This window comes from Stenella coeruleoalba (genome assembly GCF_951394435.1).
Source record: "Stenella coeruleoalba genome assembly, chromosome: 7".
Lineage (NCBI taxonomy): Eukaryota > Metazoa > Chordata > Mammalia > Artiodactyla > Delphinidae > Stenella > Stenella coeruleoalba.
This window is the reverse complement of record NC_137153.1, coordinates 101,018,110-101,041,060: the sequence shown is the minus strand read 5'-3', so window position 1 is coordinate 101,041,060 and position 22,951 is coordinate 101,018,110. Positions and strand designations below refer to the sequence as shown.

Genomic DNA, 22,951 nt, shown 5'->3' with positions numbered 1-22,951 from the left:
TATTTATTTTTGGCTGTGTTGGGTCTTCGTTGCTGCACGCGGGCTTTCTCTAGTTTCGGCGAGCGGGGGCTACTCTTCATTGTGGTGCGCGGGCTTCTCATTGCCGTGGCTTCTCATTGCCGTGGCTTCTCTTGTTGCCATGCGTGGGCTTTCTCTAGTTGCAGTGAGCGGGGGCTACTCTTCGTTGTGGTGCACGGGCTTCTCATTGCCGTGGCTTCTCTTGTTGTGAAGCACGGGCTCTAGGCACACAGGCTTCAGTAGTTGTGGCACGTAGGCTCAGTAGTTGTGGCTCACGGGCTCTAGAGTGCAGGCTCAGTGGTTGTGGCGCACAGACTTAGTTGCTCCACGGCATGTGGGATCTTCCCAGACCAGGGCTCGAACCCATGTCCCCTGCATTGGCAGACAGATTCTTAACCACTGCGCCACCAGGGAAGTCCCAAAAGTGGGTGTTTTTGACTGCTTATTCCTATCACAAAGCACTTTGGTCCCTATATTAATAATTATAAACAATTATTTATACAGCCCTTTGAAGTTGGAGATTGTTTCCATGTACCTTGTGTCACAACTCTGTCAGGGACATGAATATGTATGTATGATCCTGAGAAGAGATGTGACTTACCCAAAGGTACAAAGCAGGTGAGAGGCCAGGCCAGCCTTCAGATCCAGATCTTCTGCTCTTCCCACCCAGAGACAAATACCTGTGGGTCTTTCTGCACAGTCTTCAATAAGAAAAGTAAACATTGTTTTCATATACTCACCACTTAAAATAAGCAAGTGAAGAAGACAAGGGTGATTTTTTAAAAAATCTTTAGCTAATATTAACCAAACAATAACGAATGAATTCCTGATTGATTCCCTAAATGAATTTCTTTCCTAGAAAATTGCCATGTCAGAGACTGATACAGAGAGTTTCTGCTCGAACTTGACTAGAACTGCATGGAGGCTCCCAATTTAAATTATCTTTCTTTCATTCAGCAAATGCACAAAAATACTGCACTGGTTTATGTTATTTTTAATGTTATAATAAGAAAACAAATTGTTACTGTATAATTTTTGAGTTCTGTATCATTAGTAACTTCAACCTGAATAACAAGAGCATTCTAAAAATAATTTGCCTTCACCCAAAGTTCTTTTGGTTTAAACAGATTTAAAAAGGTTTGGGACAGATTTTATTCTATGATAATGAGAAGCTAGGGCAGATTTGAAATGTCTCTGAATCCTGCCTCCTTGCCTTCCATAATTTGGGGGAATTTCTTTTCTTTTTTCCTTCCTCTTTTTGACTCCTTTCTTCCATCCCTCCTTCCTTCCATCCCTCTCTACCTCCCTTCTCCCTTCCTTCCTTCCTTCCTTCCTTCCTTATATCTACTCTGGGAAATAAGTTTTCCTGTGTTTCAGGTGCATACATCAAAGGGTCCCACTGAAAGGTGATCTGTAGTAATCTATATAATAGTAAGTCTATAATCTGTATTTTCTAGTTATTTGAAGGAGAATTTGAAACAGGTTTGCTGTTGTCCTGTTTCTCTCACACTTCCCTCTTGAATCTCTTTATCCATTTGTCTGTGTTTTCTTTTGGGGAGTGTTCTAATCCTTGGCGGTTAAAACTGCCTTAAAGGGAACCCTCCTACACTGTTGTTGGGAATGTAAATTGGTGCAGCCACTATGGAGAACAGTATGGAGGTTCCTTAAAAAACTAAAAATAGAGCTACCATATGATCCAGTAGTCCCACTTCTGGGCATATATCCAGAGAACACAATAATTTGAAAAGATTCATGCACCCCAATGTTCATTGCACCACTATTTACAATAGCCAAGACATGGACGCAACCTAAAGGTCCATTGACAGATGAATGGATAAAGAAGATGTGGTACATATATACAATAGAATGTTACTCAGCCACAAAAAAGAATGAAATAATGCCATTTGCAGCAACATGGATGGACCTAGAGATTATCATACTAAGTGAAGTCAGACAGAGAAAGACAAATATATGATATCACTTACATGTGGAATCTAAAAAAAATGATACAAGTGAACTTATTTACAAAACAGAAACAGACTCACAGAAGACAAACTTATGGTTACCAAAGGGGAATGGTGGGGTGGGAGGAGGGATAAATTAGGAGGTTGGAATTAACATATGCACACTACTATATATAAAATAGATAATCAACAAGGACCTACTATACGGCACAAGGAAATCTACTCAATATTCTGTAATAACCTATATGGGAAAAGAATCTGAAAAAAATATATATATATATGGATAACTGAATCACTTTCCTGTATACCTGAAACTAACACAACATTATAAATCAACTATACTCGAATATAAAATTTTAAAAAACTAAAAAAAACAGTAATATACAAACTAAAAAAAAAGTGTTAAGTACATACAATGAAATATTATTTAACCTTAAAAAAAGAAATCCTGTTACATAATACAACATGGATAAACCTTGAGAACATTACTCTTAAGTGAAGTAAGCTAGTCACAAAAAGACAAATACTGTATGATGTCACTTGTATAAGCCATCTCAAGCAGTCAAACTCATAGAAATAGACAATAGAATTGTGGATGCCAGGGTTTGGGGGTGGGGGAGAGGGGAATGGGGAGTTGTTCAGTGGGTGCAGAGTTTCAGTTTTCCAAGATGAAAAAGTCCTAGAGATCTGTTACACAATAATGTGAACTATACACTTAAAAATGGTTAGAATAGTAAATTTTGTTACATTTTTCACAGCAAATTTTTAAAATGTAAAAAACATTCTTAGCTTGCAAACCATACAAAAATAGTAGGCTGGGGGACTTCCCTGGTGGTCCAGTTGTTAAGACTCCCTGCTTCCACTGCAGGGGGCACGGGTTCAATCCCTGGTCAGGGAACTAAGATCCTGCATGCTTCACAGTGCAGCCAAAAAAGCAAAAACAGTAGGCTGGATTTGACCAGAGGGCCATATGTACTTTGCCAACTCTTGATCTAATCTGTAGGGCATATTCAAATTTCACAGTTGTTTCAATCATGCCCTTTATAGCTATCCTTTTGCCCCCAGCCCAATCCAGTTTCCTGCACTGCATTTAATTGTCATGTCTCTTTAGTCTCCTATAATCTAGAATATCAATTCCTCAGTTTTCCCTTGACTTCAACCTGGACACTTTTGAAGATTACCAGCTAGTTATTTTATAGAAGGTCCTACAATTGGAGTTGGTCTGATATTTCCTCATAATGAAATCCATGTTATGCATTTCTATCAGGATACCACAGAAATGATGTTGTGTGCTCGACACACAACAGAAAGCACAGATAATGTCCGTTTGCCTCAACACTGATATTGACTTTGAACCGTTATCTGTCCTGTTATTCTACTGTAAAGTGAGTGACCTTTTCCCCTTTAATAAATAACTTGTGAAGAGATACTTTTAGACTTATTCTATTCCTCCTCAAACTTTCACTTGCTTATCTAGCTTCCATGATTTTTGCCTGAATCAATTATTAATACAGTGGTTGCAAAATGGTGACGTTCTAATTCCATCTTTCCACCCACATTTATTAGTTGGTATTCTATTGTAAGGAAGATCTTTTCCTTATCTCTACATTTATGAACTCATGGTAACTTAGTTTATGGGTGATAAAATATGTTAATTACATTAACATGTAATTGTTAATCATATGGGTGCTAATATGTTAATTTTAAATTTGGGGGGGAGGATATACTTTTTTTGCCTATAATAACATCTGTGGGGTTTTTTAATTTTATTTATTTTTTAAATTAACATATAGTTGATTTACAAAGTTGTGCCAACCTCGGCTGTACAGCAAAGTGACTCAGTTATACACATACATTCTTTCTGAATGTTCTTTTCCATTATGGTTTATCACAGGATATTGACTATAGTTCCCTGTGCTATACAGTAGGACCCTGTTGTTTAGCCATTCTTTGAATTTGTTTTGATGTTCAACTTGTCTTAGATTTGGCCTATTGCAGCTCCTTTAAGAGGGTTTCTATGTCCTTTTGACATGACCCCTATCCTTTTGTGTCCCCATCATATTTTACATACTTTCTTACTTGTACAAAATGATGTTTCAGGTTCATCTTTTATTTTCTCTGCCCCAGTCCCAGCACCTGCCATCATGAGGCAGAAAGAAGACTGCCATAGAATTGCATCAGACCTTAGCCAAGTGGATAGGAGGACGGCAGAGGGACTAAGAGGGAAAGCCAGGATGAGAGAGTGACATCCCAAGATGTTCAGTGTCTTTGGAAGCGAGCAGAACCCTGCAGGGACCCTCCCAAGTACAAAGGCCCCTCCATGTCCCCTGCCTCTTGTTTGTAGAAAAGCTGAAATCTCCCAGGCCTCCCTGAGTCCTAAATGAGCAGGCTCAAAGAGTTAATGATGAGGACAATAGAATCACAGAATTCTTCAGTGTCTGATGCACATTCCAGAGTCATTTTACAGATACCATAACTGCCACTGGAGGGGAAAAGCTAACTGCATGATAACCAGACTGCAGCCATGACATACGCTGCTCCATCTTGAGCAGTACTGAACGTATGGCTAGCACAAGTCCAAGAACTGGCCTCAAGAGAATGGGATTAACACTACTGCTCATAATAATCTATATCTTTGTGGGCATCAAAGTAATTGTAGCTTGTTCTGCCCATATATGTAAGCGGGCAACTAAAATTTTCAGCAAAGGGATGCTACAGACCCATGTCAACATTTTCCACTCTAAGAATACAGTGCCGTATGTCAGCATGAAGAAGTTACAGAAGACGGACCTTTGCCCATAATCCCGTAGACATGGAATCATGTTCTGACAAGTGGGGATTTGTAAGCAGCTTTTGGCAGGAAAGAGCTCCCTGCAGGAGGCCCCTTTTGTCTTGTCTCTTTAGCAAAACTATATTGTAGCTAACCTTTAACCAGTCACCCCATGCTCTACTCATCTCCAGCCCAAGCACACCTTTCAAATGTTTTGATCACATTATACCTTGCCAAACTTTCTTTCCATAGTTCTTTCCATAGATCAAAGAAGTAGAAATGAATAATAAGTAATTAACAGATGACCAGCTCTCTTCCCCAGCTTCACCTTCAGTAATCTCACAAACAAACTGTGTGAACAAGATAGCATAAAAAGAAAGATCACGAGGAGGCACAAGCCTGCATGCAGTGGGAGATGGCTATGAGTCTGATCCCCTATCTCAGTGACTGAGATTACTTCCCTTTTTCCCTTTAGACACTTTCATGGCCAAGCAGAGTCTTCAGAGTTGAGCCCACCTTCTCCCCAGATTGCCCAGTTTTCTGATTAAAGCAACTTTCCTTTCTACCAACAGTTGCCTCTTGAGTATTGGCTTTTGAGCAGCAAGCAGCCGAACCTGAGTTTGGTAACATATTTGCATGTCTCAAATAACATTATTGGGCTTCCCTGGTGGCGCAGTGGTTGAGAGTCCGCCTGCCGATGCAGGGGATGCGGGTTCGTGCCCCGGTCCGGGAAGATCCCACATGCCGCGGGGCAGCTGGACCCGTGAGCCATGGCCGCTGAGCCTGTGCGTCCGGAGCCTGTGCTCTGCAGCGGGAGAGGCCACAGCAGTGAGAGGCCCACGTACCACAAAAAATAAAAAAAAATTAAAAAATAAATAAAATAAAATAACACTATTGGGACTTCCCTGGTGGTCCAGTGAGTAAGACTCTGCTCTCCCAATGCAGGGGCCCCAGGTTTAAACCCCAGTCAGGGAACTGATCCCACATGCCTGCCGCAGCTAAGAGTTTGCATGCAGCAACTAAGAAGTCTGCATGCCACAACCGAGAAGTCCACATGCTGCAACTAAAAGATCCCACGTGCTGCAACTAAGAGCTGGCACAGCCAAAATAAATAAATATTTTAAAAAGGAAAAAGAATAAAATAACATTACTAATCATAGTTTACAGATATCCCATAAGTATGGCCTTTCCTAAATTTGCTCTTGCCTATTAGAGGAATCTGTCTTGCCTGTATTGGAAAGTAAAACAGAACAGTGAAAAGTATGGGGCTTTGGAGCTTGTTAACTCAGATTCAAATCTCAACCCTGCGACTGACTAGCAATGTGATTGTGTCTAAGTTATTTTACTTCTTAGAACTTCAGTTTCCTTAGGCTCTGAGGAAGATAATAAGAACAAGTGCTTCCCTGAAGTGTTATAAGGACAAGAAATGCTAGGTACCAAGCTCTTCTCTAGGATAAGGCTCACAGTTGGTGCTGCACCAAGGTATCTCCTAGTACTGTGGGAAGAGGCATAATCATCCTCCCCTGAAATGCAGTGTCTTCCATGTATTAAGGGGCTCTTTCAATCATGAGAATAATATTACTACCGAGTTTTATAATTATTTCCCAAGCATTATCTTACCAGGCCAATGCAATGGAAGTTGTAGAGAAGGAAGAGGAGATGAGTGTCTATTCTGAAAGTGCGTTGCCATAGAAAAACGTCAGAAGGAATCCTCCCCAGAGAACAAGGACTTTTGCTTCTTACACTGTATGCATCTGTAGTGTCTGAATTATTTGACAAGATGCATCCTCTTATTACTTCTGTGATTGAATTGAACAGTGAATTGTTCCCTCAGCTAGCTAGATCAGAGCTCTCTGAACCCTAAGGCTGGAGGACTGAACTGAATTTGGTTTTGTCTCAGAGCAAAGTAAGGGAAAATGCTCTCCCTTGACCTTTTCCCCACATTCTAATTCTGTCTGTGATGACTTAACAACCATGACTTAGCTTAATCACCATGACTTGGCAAATTTCAGTGATTAAGCCTGACAGAGTCACAATGACTGGGATCCTGTTTGACCTGGTGTGGCCAAATCTTATCCATACCTTCTATTTGAAATCACGTGAGTAAATGTTTTTTTTTAAAAAAAAACAAATAAAAAGTGAGTAAATGTTTGAGGGATACTTTGTTCCAGGCACTTTATTGCTATAATTCTTATTGCTTTCCAAAGACTTTTCACACCAGTGATTTTGTTAACACTTCCAGTGTCCAATAACAAAGAGTGTCTTTCTCATCTCTGATTCTCTGATATACCTGAAACATGCTTTGTTCACAGCTCAATATTTTTAAATATTTAATTTTTTAAAAGTCATGATAGAGAAGAGAGGAAGGAAGATGTTTAGGGGGCTTGCTACTTGCCAGTCCTTTATGTCCCATGTCACACAATCTTTACAACAATCCTGTTTAATAGTGTAGTGGACATGACAGATGTTTCCCTAAAATCCACTCCACATATGCCACATACGCCAGGTAAGCTTTGGAAACACACCTCACAGGCAGAGGGGACTTCCTGACCAATTGCCATGATATTCCTCTCTTTATCTGGAAGAAGGATGGACTTCATCAGTTCTCACCAGGGAACCAGTGAGGCACAGGCTCACCTGCTCCATTTGCAGGGGGTCAGGGCTGGATTCAGTGGTTCCAGAAACCCAAACTACAGTGGCTTAAAAAGCACTTTGTTTTCATGTAACAAGGAGTCCAAAGAAGGAAGTCCAGGGCTCATGCAACTACTTAGGAAACCAGACATCTTTTCCCTTTCTCTACTGCCACCTGTCGTGAGTGGCTCCATGGTCACAAAATGTTTGTTGCACCACTGGGCAGCATCTCCACATTTCAGGCAGGAAGAAGGGCAAAGGACAAAAAATGCATGTCTATTGAGTTTCTCCCTTTTTATTTTAATTGGGAAACAATAAGTTTCCTAAAAGCCCTACCCATTAGATTTCTGCTTGTCTCATTGACCAGAACTATGTCAAAATCCCAGCTACAAAGGAGCCTGGAAGCAGAGTTCTTTAACTGGGTACACAGCTACCCTAAACAAAATTGGGGTATGTATGTAGGAAGGACAAAGAGGATATTGGGTATTGGACAGGCAACCAACATGGTCTGCCACTGGATATACCAGGCGTGAAATCTTTTTCAAAGTCTTTATATCTGGCTCTCTGCCATTAAGTGTACATACTTATTACTTTGGTTACTTTGCAATATTTCTGTTAGAGAATAGAGGAAACCATACATTTTCTGAGCCCCAAATGGGAAAGCATATGTTGCAACTGGATGTCACCACTTGGGCCAATGTCTCAGATAAAAAGAGGGAAGCAGGTTGTCTTGTGTCCATGGCACTGGACTGTAGCAAAACCTCTCTCTACCCTCTGCTAAGAAGATGGGGGAGGGGTGTCTTGATTTCCTCACTGCGTATTTCATTTTGGACTGAGGGCCAGAGGGTTGAGTTCTTCATACTCATCAGAGTTTACAGTGTATTATCACCACTGGTCTGCCAAATTCTCTCTCTCCCTCTGTCTCTCATTAATTTATGTGCCTTTAAAAAGCAATCCCCATTCCCTACTCTTCTCCTCCTGATACCATAGGCAGCTATTGTGATGTATTTAATATGTAGTTTGTATTTTTTGTAAATGTTCTTGCATAATGTGCACTGAGGGCTCATACTTTTAGTTTATAGAAGTGATATCGGGTCACACACTTCTTTCTGTTCCTCATGCAGCTTTGTGTTTTTAGGATCCATCCAGGTTGCTTTATGTCCATCTAACCCAGTGCTTCTGATAGCTGCATAATGCCTCCCAGTGTATATCCACCACACTTTACCCATACGCTCTGTTATGAGCTGAATTATGTTCTCCCAAAATTCATGTGTTGAAACCCCAAACCTAGAACCTCAGAATATCATCATTTTTGGAGATAGGAATTTAATGAGGTAATTAAGTTTAAGCGAGATCATATGAGTGGGCTGTAATCCATGTATCTGGAGACAGGGCTTTTTTTTTAAATTTATTTATTTTTGGCTGCTTTGGGTCTTCATTGCTACAGGAAGGCGAGCGGGGGCTACTCTTCGTTGCGGTGCGTGGGCTTCTCGTTGCGGTGGCTTCTGTTTGTGGCGGAGCACGGGCTGTAGGCACGCGGGCTTCAGTAGTTGTGGCTCGCAGGCCCTAGAGCACACGCTCAGTAGTTGTGGCACACGGGCTTAGTTGCTCTGCAGCATGTGGGATCTTCCTGGACCAGGGCTCGAACCCACGTCCCCTGCATTGGCAGGCGGATTCTTAACCACTGCGCCACCAGGGAAGTCCCAGGAGACAGGGCTTTCAAAGAGCTGATTAAATCCAACTGAGACTGTTAGGTAAGGTTATAATCCAATATGACTGGTGTCCTTAAAGAAGAGAGAGAGACACCTGGGATGTATGTGCACTGAGAAAAGGCCATGTGAAGACAGAAAGAAGGCCGCCATCTGCAAGCCAAGGGGCAAGGGTTCAGGAAAAACCAAACCTGCCAACACTTTGATCTTGGACTTCCAGCCTCCATAGCCATGAGGAAATAAACGTCTGTTGTTTAAGCCACCGAGTCTATGGTATTTGTTATGGCAGCCCTAGCAATCCAATATACACTCTTTCAGAGACATCCAGATTTCTTTCAACTCCTTTGTGGAAAGTTTTTGAAGCCAGCAAACAATCTTTCCTGCGAATCTGGCAATACTGTATAGCTAACATCTGATATTACTTAACGCTATCCTCTTGGAGTTCTGAATCTTTCACTCAGTGCCTTGTTAAAAAGAATCCTATCCCTGATTTAGATAACCCAGGCCTAAGATTTTCAGTCTGGGAAAATAAAAAAATAAGATGCAGAGTACCAGCTTTAGAATGATCACGTGTTTGTGAAAACGGGGCGGGGGGCGGGGAACCTTCTAAGTGAATATGTCTGAACGACTGTGGAGAAGAGAGGGAAAGGGTCAACACTGGACTGGTAACATCTGTTACCTTTCGGAGAGGGTAATGCAGGAGAAAGGGCAGTGTTCTTTAAACATCTTTGCATTATTTCACTGTTTATATGACCGACCAGGATTGGGCTCGGAGTTGGGGGTATACAATTGAATGACGCAGTGTGGGGTGCCTGGGACTGACTCAGGGCCAGTGGGGAAGTCAAAAGATTGTTACCAGGATCTAGTGTTTATTGAGCTTACCACGCGCCAGTATTAGTCTAAGCACTTGGTGTTAACTCATTTTATTCTTTAAAAAGACTTAATTTTCATAAAGCACTACTCTTATCCCGATCTTGCAGATGGGTCAATTAGGCAGGAAGGGGTTAAGTAGCTCATTCAGAGCTGCACCGTTAGGAAGTGGTGGGCGCAGGCTTGGAACCGAGCCCGGGCACCTTTGCCTTGCGCACACCGCCTCCCTGGATCCACCTTTCCTCCAGGAGTCGGCGGGGAAAGGCCCTACCAAGGGCTGGGTGTTGCAGGGCTGCGGCGGGGTGGGGCGCCCTAGCTGCAGGGGCGCTAACTCCTGCCCGGGAGAGTCTGAGACTCACTGAGTAGGTGAGCCTTGAATTGGCTCTTGCAGGGTAAAGAGGTGTTCATCAGGGAGACTGGGGGCAGGCGGGCACGGGGCCAGCACCCGAGTGCCAGGGTCGGGGCGTGGACGCCGGGCAAGCTGCGGGACTGAGGAGGAGCCCCCCGGCCGCGGCCGCTGGGGGAACCCGCCTTCGTCCCCCTGCTCCCTTTAGATAATGGAGCCTGCGGACGTTGGTAAGTAAATATCCCCACCCCACAGTTTTAGAATCTAGACTCCCCTGTGGCGGAGCGTTTGCGTGCTGCTCGCCCTCTCCTAGTGCTGAGTAACCTCTGCGTCTTGCCCTCGGAAGAAACTTGGAAGCAGGACGCCCGGGCCGATGCTTCCTGGCCCGTGCAGGTTCTTGGAGAGATCGGAGACGGCTGCCGGAGGGAAGGGCGTGGCCTGGCAGTATTTTGGGTGCCTGGCCACCTGGGAGGGGGCTGGCGAAGGAACGTGCGGGACTACAAAAGTGGGACAAGTGTGGAAGGAGAAGAAAGGCAGGGGTCGGAATTCATTTAACGGACGGGTATGGGCGCGGCGAGGAGGTGGGATCCGGGGGCGAGTGCGCCTGGGCCGGGCATCCCACCTGGCCCCTTTCCTCTAGCGGGGGGGGGGCTCGTCCTGATCCTCGCCTGCCTCTGCAGTCGCGCCCTTTCCACGGGTGCTTCTGGACTTATGGCGAGTCCAGAATTCTCAGCGGCTGCCTTTTTTGGGAAAAAAAGACAAGTAGGAACAGGAAGGTTTCGGGTCGAACCACCTCGATCGCTCCAAGCAAAATGCCCTGAGAGCTCAGGGCCGCCTGAATCATCTTCTCTTGGCCTTGTCTGCAGGCAAGTTTAAACCCAAGCAGACCCAAATTGATTTCCCCGTTGGTGCCAAAGAAAACTCGCGCCTGAAAATGGGGCTGAGCGCAGCGCCACCCGGCGGCTGTCAGGTGTTCCTGAGACTGCTTGCCTTAGAGCGCAGCGCTCTGGCCCTTGGAAAAGATGTGCATGGACGTCGGTTCTTTGTGTTTGATGCTTTTTCTTAGAATTCGCTTCATATGAGGAGAGAAATGGGGTATTTGCACTCCAGGTAGTTGTTCAGTGCCCTAGCGAAACCTTAGCAGTGGCTAGGAAGAATTCGTGTGGGTTAACATTGTTCCTTGCCTTGGAGACTTCTAAGGTAGCCTCAGTTTCCTCTTCTGCACAACTGTGCACTGGCAATGATAATAATACCTATCTTATAGGGAGATTATGAGGGTAAACTGAGATGATAAGTATGACGTGCTTAACACACCAATAGAAACAGTGAATACTACTAAATAAACGTGATTGACGTTAAACGATAATGGTAAAGTTGATGACGGGTAGACCCTGCTGTGTGGCCTCAGTGCAACACTTGGGAGCCATAAGAATCCAGTCACTTCATGGCATTGACTACATGTTCACTGTGTTCTAGGAGCTTCAGGATGGTTCATGCTAAGAGCTGGACCCTGAAGAAACACTTCGTAGGCCACCCTACTAATAGTGACTTTGAATTGAAGACAGTCGAACTCCCACCCTTAAAAAATAGAGGTAAGTCATACTCATTACATTTAAGTTGGAAGAGACTATATCAGTTTGCCTTTGCTGGGTAACAAACTACCTCCACATTTATTGACTTCAAACAACAATCATTTATTAGTTCACAATTCTGTGGGTTGGCAGTTTGGGCTGGGTTAAGTTGGTGGGCCTTGTGTAGGTCTCATCTGGGCTAAATGGTTAACTTAGGATGGTCATCACTCACATGTCATGTTAGCCGGCTTTCTGCTCAGGTGCACACCTCACTTCTCCTCTCTGTGGCCTCTCTAGCTGGCTGGTTTGAGCTCTTTGTTTTCACTGTGATTTCATAAATCTAGAGCAGCAGGAATTGGCAAGATCCAATATGCAAGCACTTTTCAAACCTCTACTTATATCATCTTTGCTAATATGATGTTCATCAAAGCAAGCCCAGATTCAAGGTATGGCAGTAGACTTCTTGATGGGAGGACGGGAAAGAAGCCCACACACAGGGATGGGTGGTATCTGTGGCCCTTGTGCAAACGGCCGCAGAGACCTTTTCAAGGCTGTGTGTGTGAAGCCTCAATGTCAAGTTAGAAGATCCCTCTACTTCCTTTGAAACTTCCCTGAAACGCATGCTTGGGTGCATTGTTCTTCCTGACTTTCGCTAGCCCATGAGGAGTATTTCCTCTCTGTCCCAGTGAGCCCCACGATGACAGTAGGGCAAGAACTGCCTAGCAGCAGTGTGAAGACCTCAGACTATCCCTGTGAGCAGACAATATCCCTGCAGAAATTGAAGGGAGAGAAATGGCGACACATCCCATCACATGTTTGGAGATAAGCTTTGCAGAGCACTTGCTAAAGGGTGTCTTTAAGGGCTATTTTCAGGTAGGTAAGCTTTGAGAAAAGGGCATGCAATCAAGTAGCATGGCAAAGTTATCGATCCCATCTAGGTTGGGATAACCTGGAACTCAGAACCAAAATTCCCGAGGATGGGTGCATGAGGGTCACTCCAGCAAAATGCATGTATTTTTTAATACTAACTGAGGCTGGTAATAAAACCCTATGTGAGCCCTGTAACACAGTGGTTACAGATGTGGCCCTGGTCAAGATACTTAACCTAAGCTTAAATAAAATGGAAACAATAATTGTTCAGAACATCGTGTGAAATAATCTATGTAAAGCATGGAGTGAGTGCTGAGTAAACAAACATAATTTTAAATTTTATTTAAAAATTTAAAAAATAATTTTTACTTCTATTAACTGGACTGAGCCCAAGGTGAGAGCTCTTCTTGGCTCTTCAGTAGGAAGCACAGATGAGAGGGCAACCCTGAAGCAGAGAGATTGTCTGTGTTTATTTAGAAGGCCAGAGACGAGGCATCAGGCCAGGGTTTCTAATTGCCTGTGGAATGCTTTATTTTGTAGAGGTCCTGCTGGAAGCTTTGTTCTTCACTGTGGATCCTTATATGAGGTATTATTTTCCTCCAGAAAATTCTTATGTTGTGCACTGGACTCTAGTTTGACGTGGTCAATCTTTTAAAATATCCAGCTGATTCAAGACGCTATGGCTTCCCCGTTTCTCCCAGAAGGATGTCAGTGATGGGATTCACGGATGCTCATCTTTTTCAGGCGAAAGTCTGAGCGGAGCAGTGAGGGATTACACTGGCCCCTTTACTTTACAACCATCCCCTATCTTCATGTGCACAATTTACCTCTCATTGGTCACCAGAATTCCTTCCCAAAAACTTAAAAGAAGAAAGAAGCCAAGCTCGAATTTCTCCATTTCACTACTGGCAAATAATTTGGGTAGAGAAAGACGCTAAGACTAAAATTAGGTTTTCTTGCCTTTCCTTTACCTATATTCTTTTAATTTAGGTAATCTGCAGTCGACTCAAACGTGTGTACTCAGTAAACAGTTCAGGGAGAGGAGAGAATACACGCTTTCACTGGCCACTGACTCAGTAACTTTTTGCCTAGGTAAACAATGCAGCCATCATTCTTTTAAATAATTTTTTTCATAGTTGATGGTAGAGATTAAAATCTAAAGTGAGGGCTTCCCTGGTGGCGCAGTGGTTGAGAGTCCGCCTGCGGAGGCAGGGGACACGGGTTCGTGCCCCGGTCCGGGAAGATCCCACATGCCGCGGAGCGGCTAGGCCCATGAGCCGTGGCCGCTGAGCTTGCGCGTCCGGAGCCTGTGCCCCGCAACGGGAGAGGCCAAAACAGTGAGAGGCCCGCGTACCGCAAAAAAAAAAAAAAAAAAAAAAAAAAAATCTAAAGTGAAAAATATGTTTCCAAATGTTAACTAGCATCCCTTTTTGTGTATCTAGTGTTTTGGGTAACAAGTACCCAGTGGTACCTGGCTTATGTTTTTTTGTTTTGTTTTGTTTTTTATTAATTTTTATTGGAGTATAGTTGCTTTACAATGTTGTGTTAGCTTCTACTGCACAGCGAAACGAATCAGCCATACATATACATATACCCCCTCCCTTTTGGGTTTCCCTCCCATTTAGGACACCACAGTGCATTAAGTACAGTTCCCTGTGCTATACAGTATGTTCCCATCAGTTGTCTCTTTTACACATAGTATCAATAGTATGTATGTGTCAATCCCAATATCCTAATTTCTCCCACCCCCCCCCGCTTTCCCCCTTGGTATCCATACGTTTGTTCTCTACATCTGTGTCTCTATTTCTGCTTTTCAAATAAGGTCATCTATACCATTTTTCTAGATTCCACATATATGCGTTAATATACGATATTTATTTTTCTCTTTCTGACTTACTTCACTCTGTATGACACTCTCTAGGTCCATCCACATCTCTACAAATGACCCAGTTTTGTTCCTTTTTATGGTTGAGCAATATTCCATTGTATATATGTACCACATCTTCTTTATCCATTCCTCTGTTGATAGACATTTAGGTTGCTTCCAACAGTGGGGGTGGAAGGCAGGTTGCATTGGGTTATCAAGTGAATGGGAAGTGAAGAAATTTGGCTGTTAAAAGAAGAGAGAGAGGGGCTTCCCTGGTGGCGCAGTGGTTGAGAGTCCGCCTGCCGATGCAGGGGACATGGGTTCGTGCCCCGGTCTGGGAGGATCCCACATGCCGCGGAGCGGCGGGGCCCGTGAGCCATGGCCGCTGGGCCGGCGCATCCGGAGCCTGTGCTCCGCAGTGGGAGAGGCCACAGCAGTGAGAGGCCCGTGTAACGCAAAAAAAAACAAACAAACAAAAAAAAAAAAAAAAAGGAGAGAGAGACAAGGTAGAGATAGGATGAGATTGTAAGAAAGGGACAGTAAGAGAGGAGAATGTTGAGGATTCAAAAGAGAGGAAGGGCTAAGAAATGGAGGGTAGCCTCTGAAGAAGAGAAGAGGCTGATGTCCAGATCACCTCGAGCCAGAGGATGAACACCTCTTGCTTAGAGAGAAGAGTGAGTGACGACAGGGACAGTTGCTGGACCAGTCGAGAATTCCTCTCTGAGGGCCCATATTTTTCCTTGAGGAGGAGACACCAATGGCTAAGAATTCAGATGGAGAGATGTGGTAGGGTATTAAATCACGGAACATGAAACTCAATACCCCTTTGTGACCACTAACCATGCAGCATCGGACTCACTTGAAAGGAAAGGAGTTTCCCGTATCTGAATGTGCTGTCTCTTTCAGGGTTGTGGAAAGTAAGAACTCAGCCTTCCCAACAGGAACAACTGTAGTGGCTCCTTCGGCTGGACGGCGCACTCCATTTCTGATGGGAAAAACCTGGAAAAGCTGCTTGCAGAGTGGCCGGACACGTTACCACTGTCTTTGGCTCTGGGAATGGTTGGCATGCCCAGGTGAGTTTCATGGGTTTATTTCACTCATTTGAATCCCTGATATCCTGGTTTTCCAAAATGGTTGGTCCAGAACTTGATCAACGAGAAGAGACTCGAGACGTTCTAGGCTCAGGGGCTGATTAGAAAGGATGATGGGACTAAGAAGGGAAGAAGAGGGGCTAGAGTTAGCCTTGGGACTGAAGGAGAGAGAGGGGAAATCAGGTACAAAGAGAAAGTGCTGGTGAGGGGCAGCATGGGAGGGAGAGGAAGCACAGTCCCTCTCAAGCCTCTGGCAAACGGTGTGACACGAAGAAACCAGCTCCTTCTGTCCCTGGAAAGGTCTTGGCTTCACCCCTCACTCATGTCTGCCTCCGTTTCAGAGTTTAAAAAGGGAAAAGGAGTTCAGTGTACCTTGGCCTTTCTGTACTGTCTCTGATACCTCACCTCCTTTCCACATCTGAGTTTCCAGAGGTGTCAGGGGATCTGAAGTTCAAATAACTGAGATGAATCACAGTATAGTTGTACCATCAGTGTGGTGCAGATTTAAAACACTGAAGTGTCTCTTGGCCTTATCCCTCAGGAAGACTCCTGGTCAGTTCATCCTGTGTCTGCCCTCCAGGGCCCAGCTGCACTTTGCACCTCAAGTTTTCCTCTCATGTCCTGGAGAAGCAAGGTCACCTGAATTCCCTTTGAAGTCCCCCAAATTTTCCTAGCCTGGAAAGTTTCTCTAAGTAATTTCTCCAGGTTGTGTGATCCTTTTCTTTCTTCATTCCTTCTTCCCACCCTTCCTCCCTCTTTCTTTTCACCCTTTGAAGGACTTCTAAAGAATGAAACGGAAATATATATATCCCCAAATGATCAGCCTCCAGCAAAACCAGTCCCATACCCCCCAAGTTCATACAACACACAGGATTTGAGCTCCTCAGAATTGCCACAGCCAAGAGACGACATTGTGAAATTAGAGGATGCTTAAGGCAGTAAACAGAATGACAGCCCTTTCCGGTCTGTCCTGCCTGCCTGTACCCTCTACCAGTGAGAGCTCTTCCTCTCCCACCTTGTTATCCCACCCATCCTTCTCTAAATGGTGAGCTGGGGGTAGGAGCACGGGGGTGAAGGCGGACATGAGGAAACCAAGGAGCCAGTTTCCCATGACTTAGCTGGAGAGAAAGTAATTGGTAAAACATTAGGAGATTTGAATTCTAAAAATAGAGGATAATCTATTCCTTTGTGGGTATATTTCTCATTCACCCGTTTCAAGCCCCTAAGGAGTATGCTTCTACTCCAGGTAATCAGCTTCATACCAGTGGTTCTCAAAGATTGAGGGAGAGGGGTTACATATGCCATGTTTCTAGCCTCCATGAGCAACACACCACCAATTCTTTGACAATTCCTGCCATTATGCGCCTTACCAGTGGGATGGGTCAACCCTTCCAGAATGCTGGAACTTCTGCTATAAACTATAAAAGAAGTTGAACTTTGAAACCTAGGGTCTTTCAGCTGTCCAGGCTCCAAAGATTTAACATCCTCCCAAAGTATTGCATTATTTCCTTCTATAGGATCTCTTGTCTTCTTGTTAAGCTGGAACAGTTCAAGTGTTTTGCTCTCCAACCTGTTGATTCTATCCAGTCCCCCTTCGTCCAAAGCATACCTTTCATTTTCCCTCTAGGATTTCTTTACTGCTGGCTTCTTCATCCTACCTCCATTTTACTTTTAAAAGGAGGTGATGTTTGGGAAAGACCTTGTACATCTTAGGTCAGTATGTCTAACTGAACGCTGATGTTGCAAACATCTAGATGGGAGATTGGGGGAGGGAGTGTACGGGCTGTCATGGGTGGAATGACCCAATCTGAAAATGTACCTTCTGCTTCTCTTTGGGGGTTAGGCTAACTTGCCCAGCATACTCGGATATCAACATTCATTAAGGCGGTGGTTCTCAGTTGCTTGCATTCATAAGAATCACCTAGAGTCCTATTCAAATTCATATATCCACATCCCAGTATTTTTGAATCAGTGGGTTTGAGGCAGGGTCTGGGAATCTAAATTTTTAATAAAGCTACAGGTGATTCTGCGACAAGTGGTGTTCCATCCATCTTTTGAAAACAGTGGGTTAAGGGAATATTAGATATTTGGATCCTCAGAAGAAGTGCTGTTTGCCTTTCACTGCTTTCCCTTCAATGCCCAACTCTAACGAGCCCTCAGATGTAGTCACGGCTGAATAAGCTTAAGTCACGCCAACGTGTAGTTTTGTTTTACACAGAAATGGCTTTATGTGAATTGTCTGAAATTTTTGCCAGTGGCTTAACAATCACTATAATGGGTATAAATTTCATGGGCTCGGACTCAGGGGTGAAAAAATAGAACTTAAAATTTTTCTACTCCTGTACTTCATTTCTATCTCAAGCTGGTGTAACAAAATAAAACCTCCGTTAAGCCAGTGATTTCTCCCATCATTTCAGGTTTAAAACTCATAATTTCCTTTGTCTTCTCCGTAGGGTTGATGCAAAGCTCACAGGGCTAACACAAACCCAGTAGAGGGGGGACAACTTCTTGCTTTTGATCTTAGTTGTGCGTTGGTCCCCCCCTCTCAAAGTGTAACTTTTCTCGGGCTTCCCTGGTGGCGCAGTGGTTGAGAGTCCGCCTGCCGATGCAGGGGACACGGGTTCGTGCCCTGGTCCGGGAGGATCCCACATGCTGCAGAGCGGCTGGGCCCATGAGCCATGGCCGCTGGGCCTGCGCGTCCGGAGGAGCCTGTGCTCTGCAACGGGAGAGGCTGCGGCAGTGAGAGGCCCGCATACCGCAAAAAAAAAAAAAAAAAAAGTGTAACTTTTCTCATTGAGTCCGCAGCCACATCCCCTTCCAAGCTGGAAATCCACTGAACTGTGGTGGTTTCTTGACCTAATAATCCCCATTGGTGCTATGTGAGCTGCATCTTTGCAGGCCCACTAGTCGTTTCCCTGCAAGCTAACTTCGGCATCTCACTAGGGATGAGGTGGGGAGATTGCAGATGTTCTTTCATACCACTCTGGAGCCATGGGAAGTTCAAGGTGTTTCTTCCTGACCCTCTCAGGCCTAGACACCATATACTGTTACATCTGTTTATGATGTCATGGAGGCTTTCCCCATGAAGCTCGCCATCTCCCTAGAACTTACATAGGAATGAGGCATAAGCTCTCTGTTCTTGGATCCCTACAGTTTAAGGGGATCTATTTTCTTTCACCCCTGAAACTTGGCCTGGGGGTGGACAGGATGCTTCCCCCCTTCCAGCCACCTCTCTGTTCCCTCCCTAGTTCCCATCATCTTTTTTCCTCTCCTGGAGGTAAAGAAGGAGGAGGTGGACCATTAGTGGCTAGTAATATCCATTTCCTATATTTTCTGTCTTTTACTTGGACCCATGGCACTGAGCTGCTGAGAAGGCCTTCAGGGTATATATAAATGAGATACAGGGGAAAGAAACAAATTTATCCCCATAGCCTTACTTTTCTTCCCTAAGCCTAACAGCCTACTCTGGCCTGCTTGACATCTCTGGTGTGCAGGGTGGAGAAACAGTGCTGGTGAACGTGGCCGCAGGAGCAGTGGGCTCCGTTGTGGGGCAGATCGCTAAGCTCAAGGTAAGTGTCTTCCTCCATAACAAACATTTACTCAGAGCCCACAGCGTGCCCTGGGAATGCAGAGGTGAACACAGCAGACCTTTTGTCGTCTCAGGGAGTTTGGTCTACTAGTCGATTTCGTTGAGAAGCTGGAGATGGGGAATGATGGAGAAACGTGGGGGGAATGGGGAAAATGGCGCAGCAAAGATGACCTGAACATTGTAATTTGATACCACTGCAGGTCTCAAGTCAGGAATGGCCTCTGCTAGAGTAGTGAATTTGTAAGCAGTAACTATTTTCATAGTTTTTACTGAACTTTTCTTGTTACAACTTAATCTCCTTTCTTCATGATTGCCCCCAACAATTAAAAGAGGGACTTGATATCAGCCAACCAAGAGTCATCACCCACACAGCCCCATTGCAAAGGCTACTGCAGTCAGCCCAGAGCGGTGGGGCCTCAGCTTGGGAACTAACTCATGGGAGGCACGCAGGGCATGGAAACATTGCCTCTGATCTGGACAGGTGTCTGTGCTCAAGAGATCTGATTTGATGGTAGGGGTGCAAGACATCAGGCAGCTCACACATGGTCAGGATGTATCACATAGTGGAAATGTTCCAAGGTGATCTGGTTTGGCTTATCCTTTGCCAGAGGCTGGATGTTGGATGCAGGATCTAGTTTCTAGGGAAAGAGTTGGGGAGAATACAGATGAGTACAGGACTACAACCAGCAGCCAAGGGTTTGGGCTGATCTCCAGTGCTAATGGGAGCTTGGAATACAAATAAAGAGATGAGGCTGTCATACAGGTTGCAAATTTTGCAGTTAAGGAATTACATTAGTTTTCTAATGTTAAACCATAATAGCATTCTGAAATAACCGTTATTTACCAATGGTGTATTATGAATTTATACTTTTGGATTTGATTTAATAACATTTCATATAGAATTTTTGTATCTATATTCATAGGTGAGTTTGGTTTGAAGTTTTTTGTTTGGAACTTATCAGTGTTTAGCTTTGGGTTATGCTAGACTTAACAAAATGAATTAGTAATACTTCCAAAATTCAAATTTTAAATGTTTTATTAAAACTTCAAGGGATTTTTGTTTCAAAAATTTGATAGGACATATTTTTTAATTAGGGAAGAGCCGTCTCTCTCCCTTTTCTTATCTTTTTCTTTTTTCTGGCTGTGCCATGCAGCATGTGGGATCTTAGTTCCCCAACCAGGGATCAAACCTGTGCCCCCTGTCATGGAAGCACAGAGTCTTAACCACTGGACCACCAGGGAAGTCCTGATAGGACTCATTCTTAAACCTATTCTTTTAGAAACTCCATTAGAGATTGCCATACTAAGAAGTTTGTGCTTAATCCTTGGAGGAATGACATGATTAATTCTGCATTTTAGAGAAATCTTTTTGACCCTGGGAGGTGAATAGTTCATAGGGACACAATACTAGAAACAAGAAGTCAGATTAGGATGCTCTTACAATAATTCAGATGAAAATTATGATACCCTGACAGTGAAGATGGGACGTCAGAGGCAGCTTTTAAGGATATTTGTTGAAAAAGAACAAACACCTGGTGATTGGATGTGGCTAGCAAGAGAAAGGAAAGCATCTCCTTTGACCCACATGTTTCAGGTTTGGATAACTGCGTGGTATCACCCACTACAATAGAGGATAGAGGAGGAACAACAGGTAAGAAGCAAGGGGAAAAAAAGATTCCATTTTAGACACATTGATTATGAGGCCCCTTAGGCTCTCCAAGTGAAGATTGTTATAGGTCGCTGGAAATACTGATTTGGAACTCAGGAGAGAGGCATGGCTGGAGTTAATAAACAAGGGAATCATCTGCATGAAGGTGGTAGTGAGGTCATAAGAGTAAATGAGATCATCTTATGAGAGTATAAGGTTAGAAGGCAAAAGGACCAAGGATAAGAGATTTTGCAAAATTGTTTTTTCTTGAATCATGAAGGAATGGAAAAAGCATATGGCAGTCGTTTGTACAGATACATGTACGAACCCAAAGGCCTTTCCCCAATTGAGAGTGAACAGAGGCTGATATTCTGGTCTTCACGATACATTCAGAATAGAAGAGAGCTTTCTGAAGATCTACTCTCTATGTACCAATATAAGCTCTAGTCTCAACCTGAAAGTGCTTCTCAGGATGCACTCCAGTTCCTCTATGATTAGGCAGCACCTAGTCCAACGCTTTGGGCCAAATCACAGAACACGGGGCAGTTACCAGGAGGGCTGTCTTTGATATGAGAGTCCCAGGGCAGAGCCAACATTATAGTCTAAAGAGTCACTGCACCAAGAGATAGCATGCAAGTCATTGCAAGGGAGAAGAAGCCCCAACATAAACAGGAGAGTCAAGGGCTTCCCTGGTGGCGCAGTGGTTGAGAGTCCGCCTGCCGATGCAGGGGACATGGGTTCGTGCCCCGGTCCAGGAAGATCCCACATGCCGCGGAGCGGCTGGGCCCGTGAGCCATGGCCGCTGAGCCTGCGCGTCCGGAGGCTGTGCTCCGCAACGGGAGAGGCCACAGCAGTGAGAGGCACACGTACCACCAAAAAAAAAAAAAAAAAGAAAGAAACAGGAGAGTCAAGGCAGCAGGTTGAAATGAGCTGCAAACCACCTAAACATAGGAGGGATCGGTGGGGTGGTCAGAGGCAAGCTGAAGTGATGGTTGGGTTGTATCATAGGCTAGTTTAGGGACGAATTTCGCCTAGGGGGTCTGTTGGCCCATTATATATGTGGCTCAGCACCTAGGAGGGTGTTCTGGAGGAACCTGCCCATTCTAGACTAGGAGGATAGACTTGGCCCATGCTTGTGGTTTATAAATGGTTTCCATTTTTCTCCCCATTTAAGGCTGCAAAGTTGTTGGAGCAGCAGGGTCTGACAAAAGGGTTGCCTGCCTTGAAAAGTATGGATTTGATGTTGCCTTTAACTACAAAACAGTAAAGTCTTTGGAAGAAACTTTGCAAAAAGCCTCTCCTGAGGGTTATGATTGTGATTTTGATAATGTAAGTACAAATTGGACTTAATATCTGATTTACTAGCAAAGCAACTAAGTACTATATGAGGGAATCTACTTCTAGAGTTTCCATCTAAAAATATATGAGGAAAGCACATATGCCTTTTTTAAAAAACAGCTTTATTGAGATATAATTTACCTGTTTAAAACATAGAACTCGGTAACTTTTAGTGTATTCACAGAATTGTACAACCCTTGCCACAATTTTAGAACATTTTCATCACCCTGAAAAGAAATGCTTGTGTTCATTAGCAGTCACTCCCCTTTGTCCCCCCAAAAGTGATATTTTGTGACTGGCTTCTTACACTTAGCATGTTTTCAAGGTCCATCCATATTGTAGCATGTATCATTTTTTCATTCCTTTTTTAAAAAATTTTTATTGAAATATAGTTGATTTGCAATGTTACTTCATTTTCTTTTTTTAAAAATAAATTTATTTATTTATTTTGGCTGCATTGGGTCTTTGTTGCTGCGAGCGGGCTTTCTCTAGGTGCGGTGAGCAGGGGCTACTCTTCATTGTGGTGCGTGGGCTTCTCATTGCGGTGGCACAGGCTCTAGATGCACAGGCTCAGTAGTTGTGGCACGTGGGCTTATTTGCTCCGCGGCATGTGGGTTCTTCCCGGACCAGGGATCGAACCCGTGTCCCCTGCATTGGCAGGCAGATTCT

The 22,951-nt window shown here is 44.1% G+C and overlaps 1 protein-coding gene across 1 annotated transcript in view; it reads left to right on the top strand.

The window, feature by feature from the left end:
• PTGR1 (prostaglandin reductase 1) overlaps positions 1-22,951 on the top strand; it is a 73,316-nt gene that overhangs the window by 35,213 nt on the left and 15,152 nt on the right. Inside the window, 7 exon segments of the mRNA XM_079925836.1 lie at positions 11,785-11,900; positions 13,290-13,335; positions 15,464-15,476; positions 15,479-15,572; positions 15,575-15,689; positions 19,159-19,280; positions 22,119-22,273. Of these exon segments, the coding sequence (XP_079781962.1) occupies positions 11,795-11,900; positions 13,290-13,335; positions 15,464-15,476; positions 15,479-15,572; positions 15,575-15,689; positions 19,159-19,280; positions 22,119-22,273 (651 nt within the window). The 5' untranslated portion in view covers positions 11,785-11,794.